The sequence below is a fragment of the Babylonia areolata genome, chromosome 7 (genome assembly GCF_041734735.1).
Source record: "Babylonia areolata isolate BAREFJ2019XMU chromosome 7, ASM4173473v1, whole genome shotgun sequence".
Classification (NCBI taxonomy): Eukaryota; Metazoa; Mollusca; class Gastropoda; order Neogastropoda; family Buccinidae; genus Babylonia; species Babylonia areolata.
The window spans coordinates 23,017,352-23,042,351 of NC_134882.1; the positions used below are offsets into that span (position 1 = coordinate 23,017,352).

At 41.2% G+C, this 25,000-nt stretch overlaps 1 protein-coding gene across 1 annotated transcript in view; it reads left to right on the top strand.

The window, feature by feature from the left end:
• The window catches only part of LOC143283802 (uncharacterized), an 85,872-nt gene that overhangs the window by 47,801 nt on the left and 13,071 nt on the right, over positions 1 to 25,000 (top strand). The window contains exons 2-11 of the mRNA XM_076590172.1: positions 1 to 21; positions 584 to 690; positions 5,489 to 5,614; positions 8,262 to 8,429; positions 10,527 to 10,627; positions 11,742 to 11,850; positions 14,376 to 14,559; positions 15,509 to 15,612; positions 16,409 to 16,540; positions 18,779 to 18,934. The exon at positions 1 to 21 is cut by the window's left edge and continues 184 nt beyond it. Of these exons, the coding sequence (XP_076446287.1) occupies positions 1 to 21; positions 584 to 690; positions 5,489 to 5,614; positions 8,262 to 8,429; positions 10,527 to 10,627; positions 11,742 to 11,850; positions 14,376 to 14,559; positions 15,509 to 15,612; positions 16,409 to 16,540; positions 18,779 to 18,934 (1,208 nt within the window). The remainder of the gene's footprint in view (positions 22 to 583; positions 691 to 5,488; positions 5,615 to 8,261; positions 8,430 to 10,526; positions 10,628 to 11,741; positions 11,851 to 14,375; positions 14,560 to 15,508; positions 15,613 to 16,408; positions 16,541 to 18,778; positions 18,935 to 25,000) is intronic.

Here is a 25,000-nt window from a genome sequence, read left to right on the forward strand (position 1 = left end):
GGGCGACGTGTATTTCTTCAAGTGAGTTTTTTCACGGTGCTGTTTTCTCTGTTCACATTTCGACATTGGCGGCGAATCTCTTTAAAAAAAAAAAAAAAAGTTGTTTCGGGTGATAAGCGAATGATATGCTGTCTGGAAAAAAATGCCTAGGCGAACATATGGACAGGCAGATAGATAGATGGGTGGATGGATTAACAGATGGACACACACACACACACACACACACACACACACACACACACACACACACACTTCTTTCACACTCTGTGCGTGTGTGTTTATTTATGTTTGTGCGTGTCATTGTGTATACGTGTTGAGAGTGTGTGTATATGTGTATAAGTATGTGCATTTGTGTGTGTGTGTGTGTGTGTGTGTGTGTGTGTGTGTGTGTGTGAGAGAGAGAGAGAGAGAGAGAGAGAGAGAGAGAGAGAGAGCGTGTGTGTGTGGGGTGGTTGACTTCTTGTTCAAAAGAAGATGCACGCGTTAAAAGAACATGCATACGTTTTTTGATGTTGTTATTTTTGTGTGTGTGTGTGTGTGTGTGTGTGTGTGTGTGTGTGTGTTTTATACATTATATCCTCAGATCAGTGACGATCACGGAAGCTGGCAATGATTTCAACCTGTACATATGCTGGTACATCAACCAGCAAGTGTCCAGTGATAAATGGGTGTACTACCAGGGACCCAAAGGTGAGTGACAAGTGTCAGTTTCAAGGAGGTGTCAATGCGTGCGGAATGACCCATGTACGCTTCACCACATCTGGCTTGGGGGTGTGGGGGGTTGGGGGGTGCAGTTGCTTGTCCTTCGCATCGACCCATGGTCAGGCAATGAGCAGCTGGGGGCACTGAACCAGCACACACACACATCTTTTACACATAACACACAAACAGAAAACATGGTGTAAAAAAGAAAAAAAAGAAAGAAAACACTTAATAATAATAATAATAATAATACATAGTTTTTCTATGGCGCGATATCCAGCAGCAATGCTGCTCAAAGCGCCTTACATCATAGTTGACTATAAACATGCCTTAAAAAACATATCAATCGCTATCTGACAATGGAAAACATCCAGTGTGTTCATATGAATGCAAAAGCATACTAAAGATTATAAAAGCTATGAAGTAAATAAGGCTTAGATTAAAACAAAATGCATTTCATAGACACACACACACCCCATATATATATATATATATATATATATATATGTCCCTCCCTTACAGACACACACACACTGACATTAAATATCAAATGCACTAAAAACAAAATTGAATAAGCATTAAAATATTTCTTATTTTCTAACATAGAATTCCGTTCGGACATACTAACATGCCTACACACTTACACACGCGTACCAGAGCACTGTAACCTCACAAACACACGCAGGCACGCACGCACACACGCACGCACACGCACACACACACACACACACACACGCCCACACGCGCGCGCGCGCGCCCATTAAAAATAACCAGATAGAAAAAATGACATCACATCTAAGACCGAAACTACATTAAAAAAAACCAAAAAAAAAACAAAACAAAAACAAAACAGGACTACAAAAAAACTAGAACAAAGATACTTGCTAACAAGCATGCCTTGGTTTAACCATTCCGCCCAGAACAAAAATGCTTATGGAAAAGGTAAGTTTTCAGATCTGACTTAAAGGAATGTAGATCAGAGGAATTTCTAAGAGATGAAGGTAGAGAGTTCCACACTTGGGGAACCTGAGCTCTGAAAGTCCTATTTCCAGCGCATTTCTGATTAGTCCTTGGAACTTTAAGCAGCTTTTCAGAACTGGATCTTAATGTTCTGTGTGGTTCATATGTTTCCAATACGGAGGAGAGATACAATGGAAGAGACTTGTCAAAATGTTTGAAGGTGAGTGTTGCTAACTTATAGTGAATGCGGGACTCAATTGGAAGCCAGTGTAACCGATTCAGTAGAGGTGTAACATGATCAGATTTCTTTTTGGCGAGAACCGGTCGTGCAGCATTGTTCTGAATTTTCTGTAATCTGTTGATGGAGGAAGATGGTAAACCTGCAAGAGTGGAATTGCAGTAATCCAGTCTGGACAGGACAAAGAGGAAACCAGCTGAGCCATATTTTTCTCCGTTATGTAGGATCTGACTGAGGTTAGCCTTCGGAGATGAAAATTACATGAGCGACACAAGAATGAAATTTGGTCGTTCATAGTCAAGGTTTGATTGAGATATACACCCAGGTATTTGGCTGCTGTTTGAAATGCTACTGAAGCAGGGCTAAACGTAACTGGGTCCTTTTCTGCTGCCTTAAGACGAGTTAGGTCTCCTACGGCAAAGAGTTCAGTTTTGTCTTCATTGAGCTTTAGCTTGTTTTTGTCCATCCATGTTTTTACATCAGCTACACAAGCTTCCAATTCAGTAATGACTGTTTTAAAATCAGATGGTGGAGCGGCTTTTTGTAATTCTGTGTCATCTCATCTCCATATTTATGGTAACCAAATGAGTGCCTTTTGAAGATGTCAGACAAAGGTTGAGTGTACAAAGTGAACAAGACAGGCCTTAAGACTTATCCCTGAGGACACCGAATACAAGAGGAATAACTTTAGAGATGCTATGTTTTACTTTAACCTCGAGTTGACGATTTGAAAGATATGAAGAAAACCATTTTAAAGCAGTAGATTTAATGCCAAAGGTAGTGCTAAGACGATTGATAAGAATTTGGTGGTCAGTTGTATCAAATGCCGCTGACAGATCTAAAAATGCCACTACATATGTAAGTCTTTTGTCTGTTTTTGAGAGGACTGTTTCTGTGCTATGGCTTTTCCGATAAGCTGACAAGTTCCAAGCAGGCCGTTTTCATCAAGATGTTTCTGGAGCTGATGTAACACAACTTTTTCAATGATTTTAGAAATGAAAGAAAGATTAGAGACAGGTCTATAGTTCTTTAGCTGATTTGTGTCCAAATTGTGCTTTTTCAAAAGAGGGGTGACAATGGCAAATTTAAGACAATCGCCAACAATGCCTGACTCTAGAGAATGATTAATAATTCTGGTGATCAAGGGGAGAAGATCATCAAGAATTCTGGTGATCAAGGGGAGAAGATCATCAAGACATAATTTCAAAAGGTAGGCAATGGATCAAGGTCGCAGTTCTTACTTGGAGATTTAATAATAAAATCTCTTACAGCTTTTTCAGAGACAGGTCTAAAACATGTCATTAAATTTCCTTTAAAATCATTCAATCGGTCCTCTGGTGGGCTAGCATCCAGTTCTTGTCGGATATTTACAATTTTTTCATTAAAATAATTACTAAAAGCATCAGGAAGATCCTGAGGAGGAATGTTTTTTGGCAGCAACAGTTCTCTACTTTTGCCAATGAGCTGGTTTGATACAGCATAGAGCTGTTTGGACGTGGAACACTGACTGATGGAGGCGCTGAAATGTTAACGCTTTGCAGCTGTCTGCATGTCATTCAGTTGTTTTGTTTTTTACGCTCCTTGACGTAAATCTGTCTGGAGACAGTCAGTCTGTTGGAGCGCCAGACGTGCTCGGCCTGTCGTTCTCGACGCCTGGCGGCCCTCAGTTCATCAGTCATCTAGGGAGCAGAGGGACGGTCAGTAACAAGTCAAGTGGAGAGAGGGGCATCCCTTTCCAGTATCTGGCGGAGGCCGGTGTTGTATGTTGTCAGAGGAGATGAGCTTAAGTCAATTCCATCCATGAAGGATTTGATGTCAGCCTGGAATACCTCAAGGTTAATCATCTTTGTGTTCCGTGATGTAACAAAACGTTTTGGTCGCTTCAGTCTCCTAAAAGGGATGCCATAAAGAATTACCATGTGATCAGCGAGAGCCAAGTCTATGACCTTAAACTCGGGGGTGTGAATGTTCTCTCGAACCACAAACCAGTCGAGAGTGCGACCATGTTTATAGGTTGGTTCACATATTAGCTGTTTTAACCCTTGGTCGTGAAGTAGAGTACGCAACCGAAGTATATCTGAACTTCTGGTCTGTTCATAATGAAGGTTAAAATCGCCAGTTAAAACTAAGTCTCCTGCTTCTAGGTTGTATTTATCCAGGAGATAAAAATGTTCAGTAATAAAAGTCTGGGTGTTACATTTATTGTGTCGACTTTGTGGGGGTCTATAAACGCAAATAATATGGCACACTGAACTTGCACTCAACCCTTAATGCTACACCCCAACTAATGTATAATCGAGGGGTTTGAATGTACAGATATCCTGAATATGGCTTCTCATAATGGTTGCAATACCGCCTCCCTTCCTAACTTGTCTAGGTAATGATTTCAGTTTGTACCCTTGTGGCGTAAGCTGCGCTATATATGATTCGTCTCCCTGCTCCTACAACCAGGTCTCAGTCAGTATGGCGATGTCAAAAGCATGGTCAACAATCACATCGTGAATAAAAGCGGCCTTCTGTCTGCATGACTGAACTTTCACACACATCAGTTTTAGATATGACGGGTGAGAGGGTAAATCAGTTGACTGTATATTCTTCACGGGGATTATATGAATAAGATTAAAAGAGTTTCCTCTCACCTTTTGAATCATGTGTGGTTCGGGATTTGAAATGTTGGTTCTACCTTGAACGACACGTATCATTTTCATTTTCCGTACTCCACCCCGACAAGATCGTTTTTTTACGGGGGAGGTTGTAGCCAATGTTCAAGTCTTTGAGACGTCGTATCACATCCTCAGGTAAAAGAGTGCGTGTGTGCTGTCCCAGTGTAAGCAAATTTTGCCGAGTATACTTGCATAGCGAGGCGCGTGCAATGTTGATGTTTTGCACTGAACACTGAGCGTGTTGACCATACTCCAGCAATGGCGGACAGCGATAGGAAACTGAAGCCCAGAGCAAAAATGTCCAAACGAACAGTTTAAAAGCACATGGAACAGGATAAAACCACCACATTAGGTATGTCCATCACCAAGTAGTCTGACAGATATAAACACGATTTAAAACGCAGGAAATAAAACAATCACTAAAAACTTGAGCAAACAAACCAAAAAGCCCACCTGAGTTAAGAAGGAAATAGACAATGAACAAGTCAAAAGCAATATACAAAATCATTTTAATAGCTATATAGTACATTATTTTTACTGGCAACAGACAAAAATTCTCCAACAGACTGAGTGAATCCTTTACATTTCTGTACATCATCAGCCCACGAAAAGAGAATCCGTGGCAACAAATGAGTTGTCCCTGGCAAAATTCTATTGAAAAATCCGCTTTGGTCGGAAAAACAAACAAATACGCTTCGCAGGCAGAAAAAAGGATGGCGATGCACTGTAGCGACGCGCTGTCCCTGAGGGGAGCATCCAGCGTTTCACAAGGGGAAATATGTTTTGACAAAAAGTGATACAACAACAACAACCATGATTGTAACATCCCCCCGCAACTGCTCCCCTCCCTCACACACACACACACACACACACACACAAATGCTGGAAGCTGTCGTGCTCAGTGGAATGTCATTACGTGTTACAGATAAAAACGGCTTTTACAACAGCTATGTCACGGCAAACCCGTCTTCAACGCCCAAGTCATTTAACGAGGTGTGTGATCTGGGCTCTCCACTACCTGTCAGCAAGTACGCCCTCCTCCTGGACAAAGGTGAGACTGAGTGCAAATCACCTTGAAGTGAATGAACAATACACCAACGAGAAGGTCATTCTATCTTTGTATCCAAAATTCAGGGACCGAGTTTAACGGCAGTTTTCGTTCACAGCTGAAGCGACATTACCACAAGCAGAGGTTCTAAGCCATTTTCTGTGGTTTTCCGACTCTAGTTTGAGGGTTATTGTATTTCATTTTGATACAAATTCAGGCGCTTCACTTTTATGCAGCCATCTTCCTACGTCCCCAAATCGTGTGTGAAATGAATGTGCGCGTGTATGTGTGTGTGGAGGGCGGGGCGGGGGACAGGGGTGGGGGGTATGTTTGATACAGAGGAAGACCAGTAATGTTTGATTACTATTTTAAGAGATAGATCAGGAAGCAGGGAGAGGGACTCCTGAGACATCTTTAGTCAGGAAGAAGGGAGAGGGACTCCTGAGACATCTTTAGTCAGGAAGAAGGGAGAGGGACTCCTTAGACATCTTTAGTCAGGAAGAAGGGAGAGGGACTCCTTAGACATCTTTAGTCAGGAAGAAGGGAGAGGGACTCCTGAGACATCTTTAGTCCGATTCCCAGCTCTCTGTCTTTTTATCATCTAAACTAGAGAAGATTTTTAACCCAAAGGAGGCACACGAAAAAGTTCAACATGGAAGCACTTTAAAAAATACGACAGCCACAATGAAGCGGCAAAAACAAATGAGATAAACATATATAGTAAAGAATTGCTTTCCATCTTGTGCATGTGAACTAAATAGAAACGAGTTTTTAAAAAACTGAAGAAAATCCAATGACGTAATTTCATAAAAGAACACAAAGTAGGAAACTGAATTACTGTCTGTAATCCTAACCAAAAATCGCCTCTTGTGTTTGTTTGAGTGTTCGTGTATGCACTCGCTTGTTTGTGTTTGATGAAGTTGATGCATATGTCTTATATTTGTGTGTATAACTTTTTTGTAGTAAATGCGACGAGTTCCCTGCCTGGGAAGTGTTAACTGAAATTATTATTATCATCATCATCATCATTGTCATCATCATCATCATCATAACATATTGTGATGCGTTTACTACTGCAAAAACGAAGGTCATGACAGACATCATCAGAGACTTTTTGTTTGCTGATGATTGTGCCCTCAACGCTGGATCTGAAGCTGACATGCAACTCAGCGTCGACAAGTTTGCCACTGCCAGCAGGAACTTCGGCCTTACCATCAGCACGAGGAAAACTGAAGTTCTCCATCAGCCAGCCCCAGGGAAACCCTACGTTGAGCCCAACATCACAGTCAACGGTCAGAGACTCAGTGCGGTGGAGCGGTTCACATACCTTGGCAGCACACTGTCACGAAATGCGACCATCGACGATGAAGTGAACGTCAGGATTGCAAGAGCAAGCGCAACTTTTGGCAGACTCAGTGCAAATGTCTGGAACAGAAGAGGCATTAGTCTTGAGACCAAGCTAAAGGTCTACAGAGCAGTAGTTCTCCCCACACTACTGTACGCCTGCGAAACTTGGACAGTGTACCAACGACATGCCAAGAAGCTGAACCACTTCCACACAACATGCCTCAGGAAGCTCCTGAACATCAAGTGGCAAGACAGGACCCCAGACACAGAGGTGCTCGCAAAAGCCACCCTTCCCAGCATCTTCACCATCCTGATGCAGTCCCAGCTTCGCTGGGCTGGACACGTGGCGCGCATGCCAGACCATCGGCTGCCCAAAAGGCTCTTCTATGGCGAGCTGCAACAAGGGAAGAGATCACACGGAGGTCAGAAGAAGCGCTTCAGAGATAGTCTGAAAGTCTCTCTTAAAGCGTTTGATATCAACCCTGACTCCTGGGAGGAATCTGCAGTGGACCGTGACAAATGGCGCGCTGATGTGCACAAAGGCGCCAAGTTGTGCGAGGCCAACAGGACTGCAGCAGCTGTTCAGAAGAGGCAGGCCAGAAAGTCACGGGCAAACAAGCTCCCTGACAATGATATGCCTGTCTTTGTCTGCCCCAACTGTCAGCGAACATTTCGTGCGCAGATTGGACTGTTCAGCCATCTGCGCATTCACAGATAGATTCATGAGCATCCTCCCCCCCACCCCACCACCACCCTCCCCCCATCCCCCAGCTGGATGACAACGATGGTCATCATCGATCTCGATGGACACACCACCACCACTACTGACTAAGCGCGTTGGGCTACGCCGCTGGTCAGGCATTTGCTTGGCAGATGTGGTGTAGCGTATATGGATTTGTCCGAACGCAGTGACGCCTCCTTGAGCTACTGAAACTGTTAAACGATGTGTAGAATTTTAGAAAATATGAATTTCTGCAAAAAATATCACTTCGGTATTCGTCAAAACAGGACAGTGAAAGATACCCACATCCAAGTTACACTTTAGACACTTTCTTTCATGGTGGGGAATACTTTTTTCTCTTCCACTCTGATTAGGCAGTCGCTGACTTGACGCAGGAATCTGAGAGCAGTATAATCTAATGTCTTAGAACTAATTATTGTTCCAGTGTCATTTCATATTAATCTGTCGTCAGTCAGCTACTATGAAAAAAAGACATGTAATTCAGTAAGGCTATTAGGCTATGCATAACTTTTTTGCCTCAAAATATAAATGGGAATAGAGAGTGAACTGACGTGTTGACAGCCTCTCTGACGTCACAGTCCAGCTCGTGCCCCGACGCTATGCTTGCCACGTTCGATGCGAAGCAAACAAGCACGTCATGCGTGACGGAGTATGACGTGTGCCGCACCTCGACACGACAGTCGATTGACATCACCAAGCCCGATTGTAGAGAGGACGAATTCTTTTCGGGTTGGTATTCTTTTCACACAATGCAATACAATACAATGCAATACAATCAGTCCCATCACAGGGGAAATTTTCCGCTCCCCCACCGCTCTCTCTCTCTCTCTCTCTCACACACACACACACACACACACACACACCGCATCATCTGTTGCACACACACACACACACACACACACACACACCAACCACATCATCTGTTGCGAAGAAACCTATCACATTATAAGCCGCTTGTTTCACAATACTGGACTGGGATTGCTCTTTTCATTTTTGACTCGCTTGTGTAAACAAAGTGAGTCTATGTTTTAACCCGGTGTTCGGTTGTCTGTGTGTGTGTCTGTGTCCGTGGTAAACTTTAACATTGACATTTTCTCTGCAAATACTTTGTCTGTTGACACCAAATTAGGCATAAAAATAGGAAAAATTCAGTTCTTTCCAATCATCTTGTTTAAAACAATATTGCACCTTCGGGATGGGCACAAAAAAAATTTAAAAAAAATAAAAAAGAAGCCAAATTATATGCAAACTGCATTTACTGTTATATTTATATTTTTTGTATTCTCTAAACTTGGCACTTTGATCTGGTATTCTGACACAACAACAAGAGCAGTCATTATTATAATTTTTTGTTCAAACAGGAACTTCTTTTGCTAAGCATGGAAGTTTTATTTATTTTGCAAACGTTTTGGTGCAGATAGTAAAAAAGGGAAATTACTCTGTAATTAATGCTAGGAGACTTAATTTGCTTTAAACTGATCTGTCTCATCTTAAACATTACATTTTGAAATTATATTCAATACATAAAAGCTTGTGTGTTTTACTCTCAGTGTACAGGGCTTTCACTGTGTTCATTCGCCCAAGTGGTCTTTTGTCGGAAAATACTAAAATCAATACAACGAGTGGACTTTACAGATCTATTGGCTGAGCCCTGAAGGTCATGGGCAAAAATCAATTGCGTACACATATTTATACACATTCAAAGCGCGTGCTCATATTCTTCGCGAACGCGAACGACGCCATTTTGTTTCAAGTTGTTGACCTGCCCGTTCAATCCTATATTCAATGGACAATACTCGATAGCATGTGATGGAAAGTTGGAGAAGGAGACCGTTAAATATTTATTCAAAGAAAGATTTGTGAACGCCTCATCACTTACTGGATTATGCCCCAACCTGTCATAAAAATCAGTTGGGATTCACAATTAAAAATTGTAAACCATGCGAGTTAATACCCTTGAACTGATCACGATGAAACGAAAAAATTTCCAGTCTTGACTTTTCTCAAAATGAAGTCCTTTTCACTTCATACGACGTTTAGAAGTACTTGTACTTGGCTCTGCATGTTATTAGTTTAACAAAATACTAAATTTTCATATCAACTTTAAAACTATAAAACTTGAATGAACATAAAAGAGAAATTGAACCGACCGTGTTGTACTACATTCCCGGCGGGTGTAACTATCTGGCTCTAGAGAAAACGGCTAAATGTTGCAGTGTGATTGTGGTGATAGCCACGTCTCCTTTACTGCGGACTTAAAAAGATTTTTTTTTTTTTTTTTTGCCCTTAAAGATTTTTTGAATGCCCAAGATACACCAGAATAATATGATTTAAAAACCGTTCTCACTGCGAATACCGCAATTGATTTATCGCCCTTTAAAAAAAAGTATGTTCAAATATTAAATTTTAGACGGTCAGTTAAGCCACGAACTATCGGGTAATGGGTAAGACAGTTTCTTCTCACCCGAACACGCGGGGTTAGAATCTGGTTAGGACTTTTTTTTTCTTTTTTAACCCGAAGCTTTATAATAACAAATACAGAATACATTTTAACGATTACATTTTTTTTTTTTTTAATGTATCACAAGTGAGTCTTGAAGGCCTTGCCTCTCTTGTTATTTGACGTGGGGAAAACATGCGTGTAGCATTTTGGGCTTTTGTTTATTTTCATTTTTTACGTACTTCATTTGCAATTGATGATGACGACGACAAACACGATGGTGCTGATAATGACAGCTTTCTTATTGCTTTTTTCTGTTCATATGCTGAAAATCGGATGCAATGTGTTTTGAGGAAATATTAAAGAACTCTTTGTACACTTTCCAGCCAACGGAAAAATGGATTGCCTGCACTCCCTGTCTCAGAATGACGTCACGTATGTGACGACATTTACGCCAGAGAACGGGACTGTTTCGTTTGGCTGCATGGTGAGAATACGTGATGCGTGTTTGTGAGTATGTGTATGTGTGTGTGTGTGTGTGTGTGTGTGTGTGTGTTGACGGGGGCGGAGTGTGGGGAGTAGGGAGGAGAATGAGAGAGAAGGGAAGGTTACAAGATGGTTTTTTGTTGTTTTTTTAGTCACTAGTTTCAGTGTGTTTTAACTGCTGTTTAATGTTGGTGTTGAGTACCAGTGATCTTTATCCTTTATGCCCCAAAAGAAGTTGGAAGATTAGGCTTACATATTCTTGATTCGTGTGTGTGTGTGTGTGTGTGTGTGTGTGTGTGTGTTTGTGTGTGTGTGTGTGTGTGTGTGTGTGTTTGTCTGTCTGTCTGTCTGTCTGTGTTATATAGGAGGGGTGGATTCGTATCTGTGTGTGTGTGTGTGTGTGTGTGTGTGTTTGTCTGTCTGTCTGTCTGTCTGTCTGTCTGTCTGTGTTATATAGGAGGGGTGGATTCGTATCTGTGTGTGTGTGTGTGTGTGTGTTTGTGTGTGTGTGTGTGTCTGTCTGTCTGTCTGTCTGTCTGTGTTATATAGGAGGGGTGGATTCGTATCTGTGTGTGTGTGTGTGTGTGTGTGTGTGTGTGTGTGTTTGCAACCAGAAAGATAAATCGCTGTTGAAACAGGTATATGACATATTTTTTTAAAAGCCATCATTCGTCTTGGCCAAAATCTATCTGTCCATGTATAGATCTGTATTTGCCCCTCTATTACACGCACGTGGTCAAATATTCACATGCATAGAAACACATCTCCCGACCAGCCTACCAAACTACAACTGTAATGTTGCTGATTTGATGCCGTGTGTTTTTATAGACTGATACAACACGTGTGTTGACTCTTGCTCGTATGAAAGGCTCTCAAAGCCCTGATCAGCGCTTTGAGTTTATGTATAGGTCAGGCATCGGTTGTTGTTGTTTGGTGGGTTGTGTGTGTGTGTGTGTGTGTGTGTCTGTGTGTGTCTGTGTGCGTCTGTGTCTGTGTCTGTGTGTCTGTGTGTTTAAGTAGATATGGTGTAACATAAATGGATCAGTCCGCACAACTGGCGAATTGAAACTGAAAGTGTAGCTAAGCACAGGTAAAATCTTTTCAATATATTGCAGGCATACATAGAGGATAACGACCATCTGTACGCCAACCTGAGCGCTAGCACTTGTGCCGAATTGCAGGCGCCAACGAAAACCACACACGAAGTTTCTTTCGCACCAAAAGGTATGGCTTTGTTGGGTTGTTTTTTATGTTGGTTTTTTTGTGTGTGTGTGTGTTTTGTTTGTTTGTTTGTTTGTTGTGTTTTTATAGTGTTGTTTCATTGTGTGTGTGTGTGTGTGTGTGTGTGTGTGTGTGTGTGTGTGTGTTTAATCTACACCAGCACATTGTTTATGGTCCACTTGTGTAGCGGACTCGACTGTGAGTGACTGATTTACCGACTGTGAGTGACTGATTTACCGAATGTGAGTGGCTGATTTACCGACTGTGAGTGACTGATTTACCGACGGTGAGTGACTGATTTACCGACTGTGAGTGACTGATTTACCGACGGTGAGTGACTGATTTACCGAATGTGAGTGGCTGATTTACCGACTATGAGTGGCTGATTTACCAACTGTTGGTGACTGACTTACCGACTGTGAGTGACTGATTTACCGACTGTGAGTGACTGATTTACCGATGTGAGTGACTGATTTACCGACTGTGACTGATTTACCGATGTGAGTATATGTATTCGTATATCATGTTGTGCGGATGTGCACTTTCTGTGTGTGTGTGTGTGTGCGCGCGCGCGTACATGCGTGCGTGTGTGTGTGTTTTTTTATGTGCATGTGTGTGTACTGATATTATCGCATTTTGCTATAATCATTTGAAAAAAAGTGCCTGGTAATTGGATAATGAGTGGATGTTTGGGCAAAAAAGTCCCATTAAAATTGCAATCATTATTTGACCGTTGTGCCATTTTTCTTTTTATACTGCGAGTATTAGGAACTACTTCTACTACTACTACTCCTGCTGCTGCTGCTGCTGCTACTGCTACTACTACTTATACCTTATTGCCACCATCACTACTACTCGACCTTCCACAATGAGTACCGATGGTAACGATTACAATTACACGAACGATGAAAACGATGACGGTTGTACAACAACAACAACAACTACTACTACTACTACTACTACTACTACTACTACTACTTAGCATTATTAAATTATTGTTATTATTTATCATTGTTGTTGTTGTTGTACTGATTGGTTGCTGGTTCATTAGCAGTTGCCGAAATGTTATCACAAAAACGAAACAAACGGAAACAGAAAACAAAACAACATACAACACTTTCGCACAGACTTTGAATGCTCATTAAATGAAATGTATTTTTCCCCTTGCAGTGCTTTGCCGTGAGTATACGTGTGTGCTTATATTGCTCAAATGTCCCCTTCGCGTGTGGGTGCGTGCGTGCATGCATGCGTGTGTGTGTGTGTGTGTGTGTGTGTGTGTGTGTGTGTGCGCGCGCGTGTGTGTTTATGTGTATGTATGTTTGTGTGTATGTATTAGCATGTCTGTGTGCGTGAATACACGTGGTGTGTGTGTGTGTGTGTGTGTGTTTGTGCGTGTTATAATGCTGCTTTGCTTGACTCCTTGCTTTTAATTTCTTTTTATTACTATGTTTACTGCTGTTTTAAGACGATGTTTATCTCAGATTTTTAAATCGTGCTGTGACTGAAATTATGTAAAATTTCGATTTTTTTGTGTCAGATGTCCGATTTTCAGTTTGCGCTGTAATCCAAATAATGTCAAATTTTCGATGAGTCATGTGCTATACAGATCAAAATCTGATAATATGCCTGCTTTGTACTAATTGAAAAGAAAATAACACTTTGTTCTGGAACATACGCTTATTTAGAGTTTAAAGCATGAGATTATCCCAGAAATAATACAAGTTATATATATTTATGTCTTCAACAATTGGAGGAGTGGTGAAAAGTCTGCTCAGGCTATATTTCTGCATCCAATATTCGAAGTAAGGGAGACTCTGTATTCATTACAGAATGTAACCTATATTATATGTGTCATGGTACATTTTGACACACAGCCTTTCAATTAGGAGCCATTGTCTATAATGAATAAACCATTCTTTCATTCATTCGTATATTCATTCACAAATTCATTACTCTCTCTCTCTCTCTCTCTCTCTCTCTCTTTTGCGGTGGTTTGTTTGATTTTTTTTTTTTTTTTAAACAATCTTTGCACCGTTTCGTACATTTCCGCAAAACGCTCTTTACTTACTTTTTCAAGTAACCCCCTGTTGTTGATTCTGGTTTGTTTTTATGAGGCGCCTTGGCAGAATCGGCTAGGCGTTGGGCTTCTGATCTAGTGTTCACCAGTGATCAGGGTTCCAGTCCCTGGATCGCATGATATTCTGTCCTTGGAAAGGGCACTTTACTCACTTCCATTTTCCACAGTCCCCCCAGGTGTGAGTGGGTACTGACGGTTGGAAGAGATAGTACGGCGGGAGAAGAGGGCAGTGCTCAGCCTTCCCATGCCCAGCCCTAGGCACTGTTGGCCGTAAAAGGCTATAGAACCTTTAACCTTTCAAAGGATAGGACATGAATACTTTGGATATGGATAAATGGCAGCTATCAGTCGGCTCTACCCAGGTAGGCAGCCTGTTGTGCATATGACGTGTTCGTAAAGCGCTTAGCAAACTTTCAGCCTGTGTTTTTTGTCCCATTCACACACACGTCAGCCTACCCATGCACCTTTCCCAACGGCCTGTTGGGCATGTGGCGGAACAGCCGGAAATCCCAGGAGGTAAATGTGACCGAAACCAAGATGGACAACTTCTTCAGCTGCACCACTAACCCCCCTTGTTCCCTGCAAGTGGACTCCCTAGAGTGCTACCGCACCGATAACTCCCGCTACCTCATCAGGTGAGGAGAAGGGAAGGTCAAGGTGGGAGTTTGAAGTGTGTTGTGTTGGCTGGCTGGCTGGCTGGTTGTTTGTTTCGGTGTAGCAGCCGATTCTTACCACCGTTTGTTTTTACACCCTGGATCAATTCTTTCTAGCCCAGATTATTAATCATAGGGCCTATGCAGACTAGCAAAGAATGGCCCCGGAGATGAACTTTAACCCCCATCCTCTTGTAATGGATATCAGGGTCATTTTAGTTTTGCTTGAAATAACCCTGTGGGGATATTTGGCCCAACTAAAATCAAAACAGGCAATCAAAGTAGAATTGAAACACGTTTGCTTCCATTAAGTTATTATGGAGTGAGGGGCCGGGGTCTGCAAAGGCTAGTCCAGAACGACACCACATCCTTTTTCAACAGCTTCATTGGACTCGTAGAAAGTGGGTAATTTCTCACTAGGGGTGTGGGGGGATCGACTTTGACTAGCTATGGATTCATTTTAGGCTAGTCCAGATTGACCCTTGGGTAAAAGCCAGCAAGGGGTCGCTGAGTGCTGTTACACTGGGTCTGTGGTCTCTGACTGGTTGATTTGCGGGCAACTTCACAGACTGAATGATTACAGAGTATGGCAGTGCGATGTGATCTCAGAATCATGTAACCATTGTGGAGAATGTACAACGAATGTTGGCCGAGAAAAATCATCGCCTTGAAAAAATTAGGATACGGAGAAAGGTTAAAATCACTTTTTTCCTGACCTTGAATGTAGAAGAGCGAGTGGTGACGTGGCTGAAACCTTTACGATTATCTGCAGTTTATTTGGCACCAAAACCATACGCGGTTTAATTTGGTTTCGTTTTCTGGAAGTGGAAATTGTATTAAGTTTGGCACGATAAGTGTGTGTGTGTGTGTGTGTGTGTGTGTGTGCCCGTGCGTGTGTGTGTGTCTGTGTGTGTGTGTGTGTGTGTGACAGGACTCAAGTGTTGGACGTCAGCAGCGTAAGTGTTCGGGTGTACATGTGTCTGGAGCTGAGTCAGTTGAGCTCCACCAAGTACCTTTACCGTCTGTTACACCAAAGTGAGTACCCTGTGTGTGTGTGTGTGTGTGTGTGTGTGTTTATGTGTGTGTGTTTACATGATGACATGATGACTCATGTGACCTCATTTATGTAAATGACGTATTTCATGGTTATGACGTAGAACTTGTAAGTTAGAAAGATGTTAAAAAAAAAAAATTATATATATATATATATATATATATCCACCTACCGCCCCCCCCACCCCCACCCCCCACCCCCACCCCCACACACACAACGTCAGCGAAAAAAAGGCTAACGATTGTTTAATTTTTCTTGTTGGAAGGGACTTTCAGTGTAATTAATTTCCTGCAGCCAAGACAATTTGGTTAATCTTAAGTAATGTTGCAAAGATGAGCAACGTAATCTGATCTATCCTGAGGTTTAATACCAGAAAAATACTATCATCATTTATGTTGTGTTTCATATAGTTTGTAATCTGTTTCTGATAGTTCTGTTATTTTACTTGTTTATGTTTAATCTTGGTGTAAAATACTATTATCCTCCACGTGTGTGTGTGTGTGTGTGTGTGTGTGTCCGAAAATTGTGATGATATAGACATTTTGTAAACACTCAGTAGAGGTGGGGATTTTGTGGCTCTGATTTTCTTCTTATCGTTTTAGTCATTTGTCTAGTTACAAATTCATGGCCATTAATTTTGTATTGCCGAAGGTGATAAATATTGAAATAGTGTACATACTCTGTGGTTGTTTTGTTGGTTGATTTTCCTCTTGCCGGTTTATTTATTCGTTTATTTATGTATTCGTTCATTGATTCATTCGTTTATTTATTCATTAGATCTCGATGCCACTCTGAACGACTATGTAGTGACCTTCAACCCCGGCCAGTCGGTGACGCTGAGTCAGGCGTGTGACGATCTGAGTGTGGATCCCTATCCCGCTACACGGCACCATGTCTTTGTCAAATCAGGTGGCCAGATTGCGTTCATTTTTGACTCATTTGTGTAAACAAAGTAAGTCTGTGTTTCAACCTGGTGTTAGGTTGTCTGTGTGTATGTGTGTGTATGTGTGTGTGTCCGAGGTAAACTTTAACATTGCCATTTTCTTTGGAAATACTTCTCTGTCAATATCAAATTTAGCTTAAACATAGTATAAAAAAAAAAAAAAAAACCATCTTCACAGTCAGACCAATAATAGGTTGTAAGTCTCCCGAATCAAGCCGCATTTCCGTATCATTAACAGTTATATTTCGTTAAGGTTCGTTCCGAAATCCGAAAATTAAAAAAAAAACGCGTCTCACTGACTTGCTGGAAGGTAGATTGTGTTTGGTGAGAAGACATGACCTCGTTTTTCATGTTCACAATTGAAAGGAAAGAAATACAAAATAAATACAGAACACACAATGTGATACTAACTAAACCATCGGCGTGTTTACTGCATATGAATATTCTAAAGTGGACACTGAATTAACTGGAATGAAAATAAAAGTAAAATTGAACCAGTCGTTTCTTTCAGCTCGTTGTAGGCCTAGACTGGTTCGTGCAGATCTAGAGATCTACAATGTGTGTGCTTGAAGGGATGGCAAACTCTCCTTTACCACCGAAACAAAAGAATAATTGGAAAAAAAAAACACACACACACACACAAAAAGATTTAGACGGCGTTGTTACGTCCATAACAATCAATTACATCGATTTATCGCATCAAGAAGAAAACGTCAACAGTGCTTTAAGTTTTAAATTTAGTCATTTGACGTCAGATGTGGCGCAGCCTTGGGGGTTAGTCTGCTTGCATCAGAACTGAACAGGCATGGTTCGATCCCGCTCGCATGCCCCCTTTTTTTTTTTTCTCCCAAGCTTATTTTATACGAGTTTTCAAATCTCTTTTTTTTTCTCCTCATGATTCCTTTACTGGATAAAGCGCGAAGCACAAGTGAGTCTTGAAGGCTTTGCCTCTTGTTCGTAAGGTCTTTAACCCCTTAGCCACTGAACCACGGCGAAACGAGAAAAGTGCTGTGGCATCAAACTAAATGATATTACGACTTTTTATGTGTAATTTCAAGCGGTGTGGTTGATTTTGCTAGGCAAATGTAATGCAGTCCCCAGAGGAAGAAGTCAAAATGAAGAATGGCGACATTTCCTCTTTCTCCCCCCTGCAATGCAGGTTCTGTTATTTCAAAAGCAAAGAAGGTACAATATATTTACTCATTGCAATGGCATGCATCAATCTTGTGATTATTAATTTCTTGTGATATATACCTATGTTGACACTTACTTTCATGAAAGCATTTCCTTATTTCTAAGCACACCAACATAGAATATAGTGTACCCGGGGTGAGCGCATTACCACAGTTTCAGTTTCAGTAGCTCAAGGAGGCGTCACTGCGTTCGGACCAATCCATATACGCTACACCACATCTGCCAAGCAGATGCCTGACCAGCAGCGTAACCCAACGCGCTTAGTCAGGCCTTGACCACAGTGAAGCACCACTCATTGTTTTCTGCTGGTGAGTGTATTTATTATACTGTCAAAGCGGACTTTTTCTGCTGGTGAGTGTATTTATTATACTGTCAAAGCGGACTTTTTCTGCTGGTGAGTGTATTTATTATACTGTCAAAGCGGACTTTTTCTGCTGTTGAGAGTATTTATCATACTGTGTATTTATCATACTGTCAAAGCGGACTTTTTCTGCTGGTGAGTGTATTTATCATACTGTCAAAGCGGACTTTTGGTGCGGAGTTTGGCACCGACATCCCATTTGTTGCCCAGGGTTCTTTCACATGCTGCACACGGGACCTCAGCTTATCGGTTCATCCAGATGACTAGCACCCAGTCCACCACTCAGTGTCTAGTGAGAGAAAGGAGGGTGGGGTGGTGCTGGGGGGGGGGGGGAGGTAAAAATCCCGTTCCGTGTGGGATTCAGATTCATGGACACTCGTTTTCTAGTTGGGCGTATTACCACTAGGCCATCACTTTATTCATCGTTCTGTGAATGACTAGTCACCACTGTTCTACAGACGTAAATATGAACATAAAACGCAGACAGTGGTACATATTCATTATTCAACTTTATTGTAAAATCATTGTTTTCTGATTATTTTGTTGTTGTTCAACAGCAGATACGATGAAGCATATGATAATTATGGACCAGTCGGCACACTTTGGTTCCTTCAAACTGAAACTGTCTTTTGTTCCCCGCCCTCAACAGGGGAAGAGACCAATTCTTTCAGCACATGCCCAGCAGGTCTTCTGGGGGAGTTCAACAATCCCAACGCTGCGTGCCAGTCCACATACACCACGTGTGATGACAGCTCCCAGCTGAAGGTGACCGGCACTGCCTGTACTCCCAAACCTTTCTTTTCCGGTAAGTTTTGGGTTTGGTTTTTCGGTGTGTGTGTTGTTTTTTTTTCCTTCTTCATTTTTATTCACATTTTGGTGAGAGTATATGAAAACATCTACATCAAACTTATGTATGAGGGAGGAAATGCAAACTAAAGGCAGCATTTTTTTCGTCACATTTTGGTGAGTACGTATGCATTACACTCATCGGGGGGTGCAAGCTGAAGACAAGTATTGTACGATAGAGTCGCCAATCAGTATGGATTTGACTTCGCTTCACACGGCTATCTTCATGTGTGAGAAACGTTCAAGCGAAATGGCACACAACATGGACAATAATATACTGCACATACCAAACGGTTTTGCTATCCCGATTTACAGTAGAATAGTGTCAGTTTTTTTGTTTGAGATTTGTTTTTAACCCCTTGACTGCCGAGCCTTGGTGAAATAACTTCAGTGTGGAGCGAGTGTGAAACGCAGTTACAAAGTTTTGTGTACTTATCAATGGTGTGACTGATTTTTGTTAAAGAACGGTAATGCAATCCCAAGAAGGAGAAAACAGGACAGTGACTGACATTTTGATTATGAAAGCTGAATCTGATCCCAGTTAGGTAAGACAGAGCTTACAGATCAGAATGTCAGTCACACAGACAGACATACAAACACAGACACTAACAGACACAGACACAGACACAGACACACACACACACACACACACACACACACACACAGAGAGAGAGAACACGCCCGTGCGCGCAAATAGAGGGGTGGGAGGGCAGAGACAGAGGGATGTAGATGAACTGAGGCCAATAAACGTTTGACTGTAGGTGTAAACTGTCTAACACAACAACCTTGTTGAGCCGTGCCTTTGAGCCACCAGCCGTCCCCTGAGCACAACACGGCCATAGGGGGTAGGGTGGATGGCTAGGTGTATGTGTGTGTCTGTTGTCTTCACTTTAACGTCTTTCCACTTCAAGTCATATTAGACGGGGGAAAAAACCCGTAGGGGTAGGGGTTGTGGGAGGGGGAGGGGTAAAAGTGTGTGTATGTGTGGAGGGTGAATAGGGAGAGACAACGCTAGGGAAAATGGAAACGTTATAAACGCCAATCTCAAACAACTCTAACAACTATAACAAATGTCCTATAGGACTACGCAACAAACCTTCTGTAATAACAAATAACATATTGGAATTGTTAATAACACATGCAAAAGAACTTTTGGTGAAGTCTGGCAAAAAACATTTTAGATTCTGACATTCGAATATCACATGGTTGCTAGAAATATGTTCTCCACATATACATCCGACATCTTTGCTGAACTTAGTTATAAAAGCGTTCAGTTTTATCCTGTTTGATAATGTATGAATCTGCCTTAATCTTATTGAATTACTGTATGTATTTGATTGATTGATAGTTCCCGGTTGTTGAACATTAATTACACTATGGTTTAAAGCTTTGCCGTTTTCCTGGTATAATTCTTTGACTTTGTTCCACAATGTTTATTTCTAGTATTCAATAACCCTCTTGTAGAGACAGAGGCACATGAAGCTCTGTGGTTCCCTGTTCGTTTTTTACACCTTTTCTTGCAGCCCTGTCAGCCCATTCATTGTAGAGAATACCAAGATGTGAAGGAACCCAGCAAAACGTAATATGTGTTCCTTTCAAGCTTAAAAGATGTAAAATGTGGCTGATTTCTATTATGATTTTGGATTTGTTCTCACAATTTGATGAGTTTAAAGCACATAATACAGATTTGGAATCAACGCAAAACAAGACTTGTAAAAGGCAAATTGGAAGATCAAGAATATGATTTAGAGCCATAACAACAGCAATAAGTTCAGCAGTGAATATTGAACGATTTTTACCAAAATAGTATGATCTTTCCGTTTTCAGTTCTGGTATAACGAAAGCTGAACCTGCTTGGCCATTGTCTAATAGTGAGCCGTCTGTGTAGATCTGTAAATGATCACAGTATCTATTTTGAAGGTGTACTCGGACTTCCGTTGCCATGATATTCGGATTTTCATTCTTTTTAATGTCAGTATGATTAACATCAAAATGTGCTTTATTCATCTCCCAGATGGGTTTTTGACTTACGGTCTTCTGTGTGTCTACGCCATCTGAATAAATTTCAGACTTTTCGAGCAGGTTTGACACAAACGTGCCAATGGGTGTTAAATAAGATATGTTTTTAGCTCTTTTGGGGAAGTTGTTTTCGGATGTAATTTTTACTTCCTCTGATGTATGATTTTCAGTTGTTGAGCTTCTCAATACATATTTAGCACATGCGAGGTTTCGGTATTCATCTAAAGGTAGTACTCCTATTTCTTTGTATGTTCCGAGGGTCGATGCATGGAAAAGTACACCAAGGGCAAGTCTATATGCTTTACAGTCTATGCTTTGAAGTTTCTTTAGCAAATATTTTAGAGCATTGAAAAAGACTTCTTGTCCATAGGATAGTTTGGATCGAATAAAAAATGATGATAAATGTTTCAAAATCGTTTATCTTGTCCCCAGTACTGTTTACTCACAATTTTGAGTAAGTTTAAAGATTTTCTTGCTTTTGTTATTATATATTCAATATTGCAATTCCGAGTTAGTTTTGAAGTTAAGTATCAAACCTAAAAACTGGACAGTATCTTTATACTGAATTGTCTCATTTTCAATCTTAAATGTTGGTAACTCTTCTGGGTTTGTACTATTGTTAAAAAGCATAATGTGTGTTTTTCTGATGATAATGTAAGACCATTATCAGCAGTATATCTATTTAATCTATCTATTTCTCTTTGGTATATTTTCTTGATATAGTTTAAAGCCCTTTTGGATGTATTCCGTTTCATAGTTACATTCATCAACATACATATATCATCTGCGTATTGCATTAGGATCACATCTTTTGAAAAGTGTTTGGGTAAGTCGTTCAACAAGATATTAAATAGAACAGGGGCAATAACAGAACCTTGGGGTAATCCTACGTGAAGAGTTTCAGCATTTGAGTACGTATTCCCGACCCGTTCCTGTATACTTCTTTCACTAAGGAAATCTTTGATATAATCATAGAGATGTCCTGAAAAGCCAACAGATTTCTGTTTAATTAGTAACTTTGCATGCCAAGAGTCACCTTGCATGATCACAGGCTTTTTGTTTTACACCAAAAAAAGTTGCAAGAACGTTTTTCCTTCTAGCGAATTGTTGTTTTACATGTGTTTTAAGTTTTACCAAATTATCAATTGCGGATCTACCTCTCTGAAAGCCCGCTTGGTTAATTGGGATAATCTTATTTTCATGACAATAGTACATCAGCCTTCTCAAAATTATTCTTTCCATTAGTTTACTAGTATGTGATGTTAGTGCAATTGGCCTGTAGCTGCTCTTATCTGTTTTGCATTTTCCTTGTTTATGAATTGGTATCACAATAGACTCTTTCCATTGTGCTGACATTAAACCATCAATCCAGCACTTTTGAAAAATCTCAAACAATAAAACAACAAAATTTTCTGGTAAATGTCTCAGCATTTCATTTGAGACTGCATCAATTCCTACAGATGTTTTCTTTTTAGGGGGGGCGGGGGGGGGGATACTAATGCTTCTTTAACCTTGTTGAGTGTGAATGGAGCATTGATGTACTGACTGTTATCAGGACTTGGATCTGTATAATCACTTTTTGCAAATTTATACCTTCTTTCATTTCATTTTTTTTTCCATACCTTTTTAGTATCTTTATGATCGGAAATCTCCCTATTACAGAAGGGAGACCAATATTGTTTTTTTTGCCTGTGCAATGACCATGTTGCTATGATGGTTTGCCTTTTTCTTTTCAGTAAGATTCTCTGGTGACTTGTTGTTCAAATAAGTTAAAAATTTAGATTTTTTTTTATTATCTACTGCTGCTTCACAGGCTGGTGTCCGCCAAATATTTCCTGAATGCTTGCTTGATTTAAGTGAATTGTATTTTGGAATTGATATGTCGGCAGCTTGTAAAATGGTGTCAGTAAAGAAGGAATATAATGTATCTATATCCGCGGTGTTTATGAACTCTGTGTTATAGCATACTTTCGAATTTCTCCCTGCCATCGTTTAAAAGGCTTAAGGAGGAATCAACAATATTCTCTACAAAGCGGTTACACGTAACTGATACACAATCTTTGTCCCAAAAAGGAGAATGGGCGTTAAAATCTCCCCCAATCAACCATTTTTCATTATCCTGAATATTATGTAACCATTCCGTATTTATTTCGTTAGGGCCTCTCGGTAAATACACAGAGACGATACGTCGAGTAAGGTGATCACTTAAGACGTGCCGCGCAGGAATGACAATCTGGAGTAGTGTTAGGTGCTGGTGGAGAGCATATACTGTACTTTATTCCTTCATGAATATATAGTGCGGCACTGATTTTTGTGGCAGTATCTACATGTTGGTGCAGAGGTGGATAATAATAACCTGGAAGCTTGGGTAATTTATTCTTCTTCACATTTAGGGATTGTAATATAAGCGTTTGGTAATTATTGTTTGCCAAATGTTGGATGAGATATGGCAAATTTGTGGAAATAGATCTAGCGTTCCACTGCATGATCTGGATTGCATGTTTGCGAGTGGGGGGCATTGTGAAGGAGGGTATAATATATTGGGGAAAAAAAGATGAAATAAAATTTATGATATTATCTTATGGCACACGCAAAACAATAACAACAGCAACAATAAAAGTAATGAAGTCAACTACTTATATGATTGTTCACAGTTATAAATCGATTTTCAAACAAGAATTATTGTCACGTATAACAGCAGCTGCAAATATGAGCTGGGTGTGCAGTATGTCTATGGCTGCGGCCATAGTAAACCCGGTTTATTACCGCCGTCTTTTTTGCCGGCCCGGGTAAAAGAACCTGCCTGGCTTAATTGCTCTGTGGCGTCACCGATGACGGATGTGGGTGGCCATAGTGGAGCAGGCCCGGCCTGGCATTTTCAACCCGTCGTTTCGACTTTCGTGCAAAACGTCCGTTTGCCGGGTCGACGGAAAGGAAAAGGGAAAGGGGAAGAACTCCGTTCCTAATTTTTCAACGACTTATCTCCCTTGCAAACATGGACGAAGAGAAGTTGATCAGTGCTGTGAGGCTCAGAACATTTATTTACAGCAGGAGTGACAAAAGACATGCCGACAGAGATCTTGTGGCGGCTGCATGGGAGAACATTGCGAAAATGGGGAAAATGGTAAATTACTAAATTGCTGTGTTTTTTTTAAATTCACATGTCTCTCTCTCTCACACACACACACACACATACACACATACGCACGCACGCACGACACACACGCACGCACACACACACAAACACACACACACACACACACACACCCGCGCGCGCGCGCGCGCACACACACACACACACACACACACACACACACACACACACACACACACATATGTGCGCGCAGATGTACACACTAGAACTGCTCGGCAGAAGTCAGTTGACTTTTCTCGAAGATCAGGTGCACAGAGTTCAAGAAGATGATCAAAAGAATGAGGTGTCATTCTGATGTACTGATGAAACTTCTCCAAGTGATTGCGCAGCTGGGACATCAGATGGTGATATTCTCCATACATGTGTCTCCATCTGTTGATAGGATGAACAGCGAAACGTCGTAGGCTCCCTCTTTTCTTCCTCCACCACCACCACAGCAACAACAACGATCTGTTCCGTTTCGTCCGCGCCATTTTGATAGTCACGACTCACATTTCCCTTGACCGCACTTGGCCTCAGCAAGAGACGGCCGTCAAAACTCCGGAAAGCCGGGTTTACTATGGCCACTTTGACGGACCCGTTCTACGGGCTAAAGAGACGGCCGTCAAAACTCCGGACGGCCGGGTTTACTATGGCCGCAGCCTATGTCTAGTCCCATACCGCAGCTGGTGCAGGTACAAGCTTATGTCTAAACGTCACCACCTATAGTTTTTTAACATTCTAAAATCGCTGTGTTGTGGCTGTATTCTCCACCAAGGAAAATCTGATTCCGAGTATAATTATAGGATGTTGAGCGTAGCCCTGGTATTGTCTCCGCTGGTCGAGGCCTGGTATTTGATGACGATGCCTGTT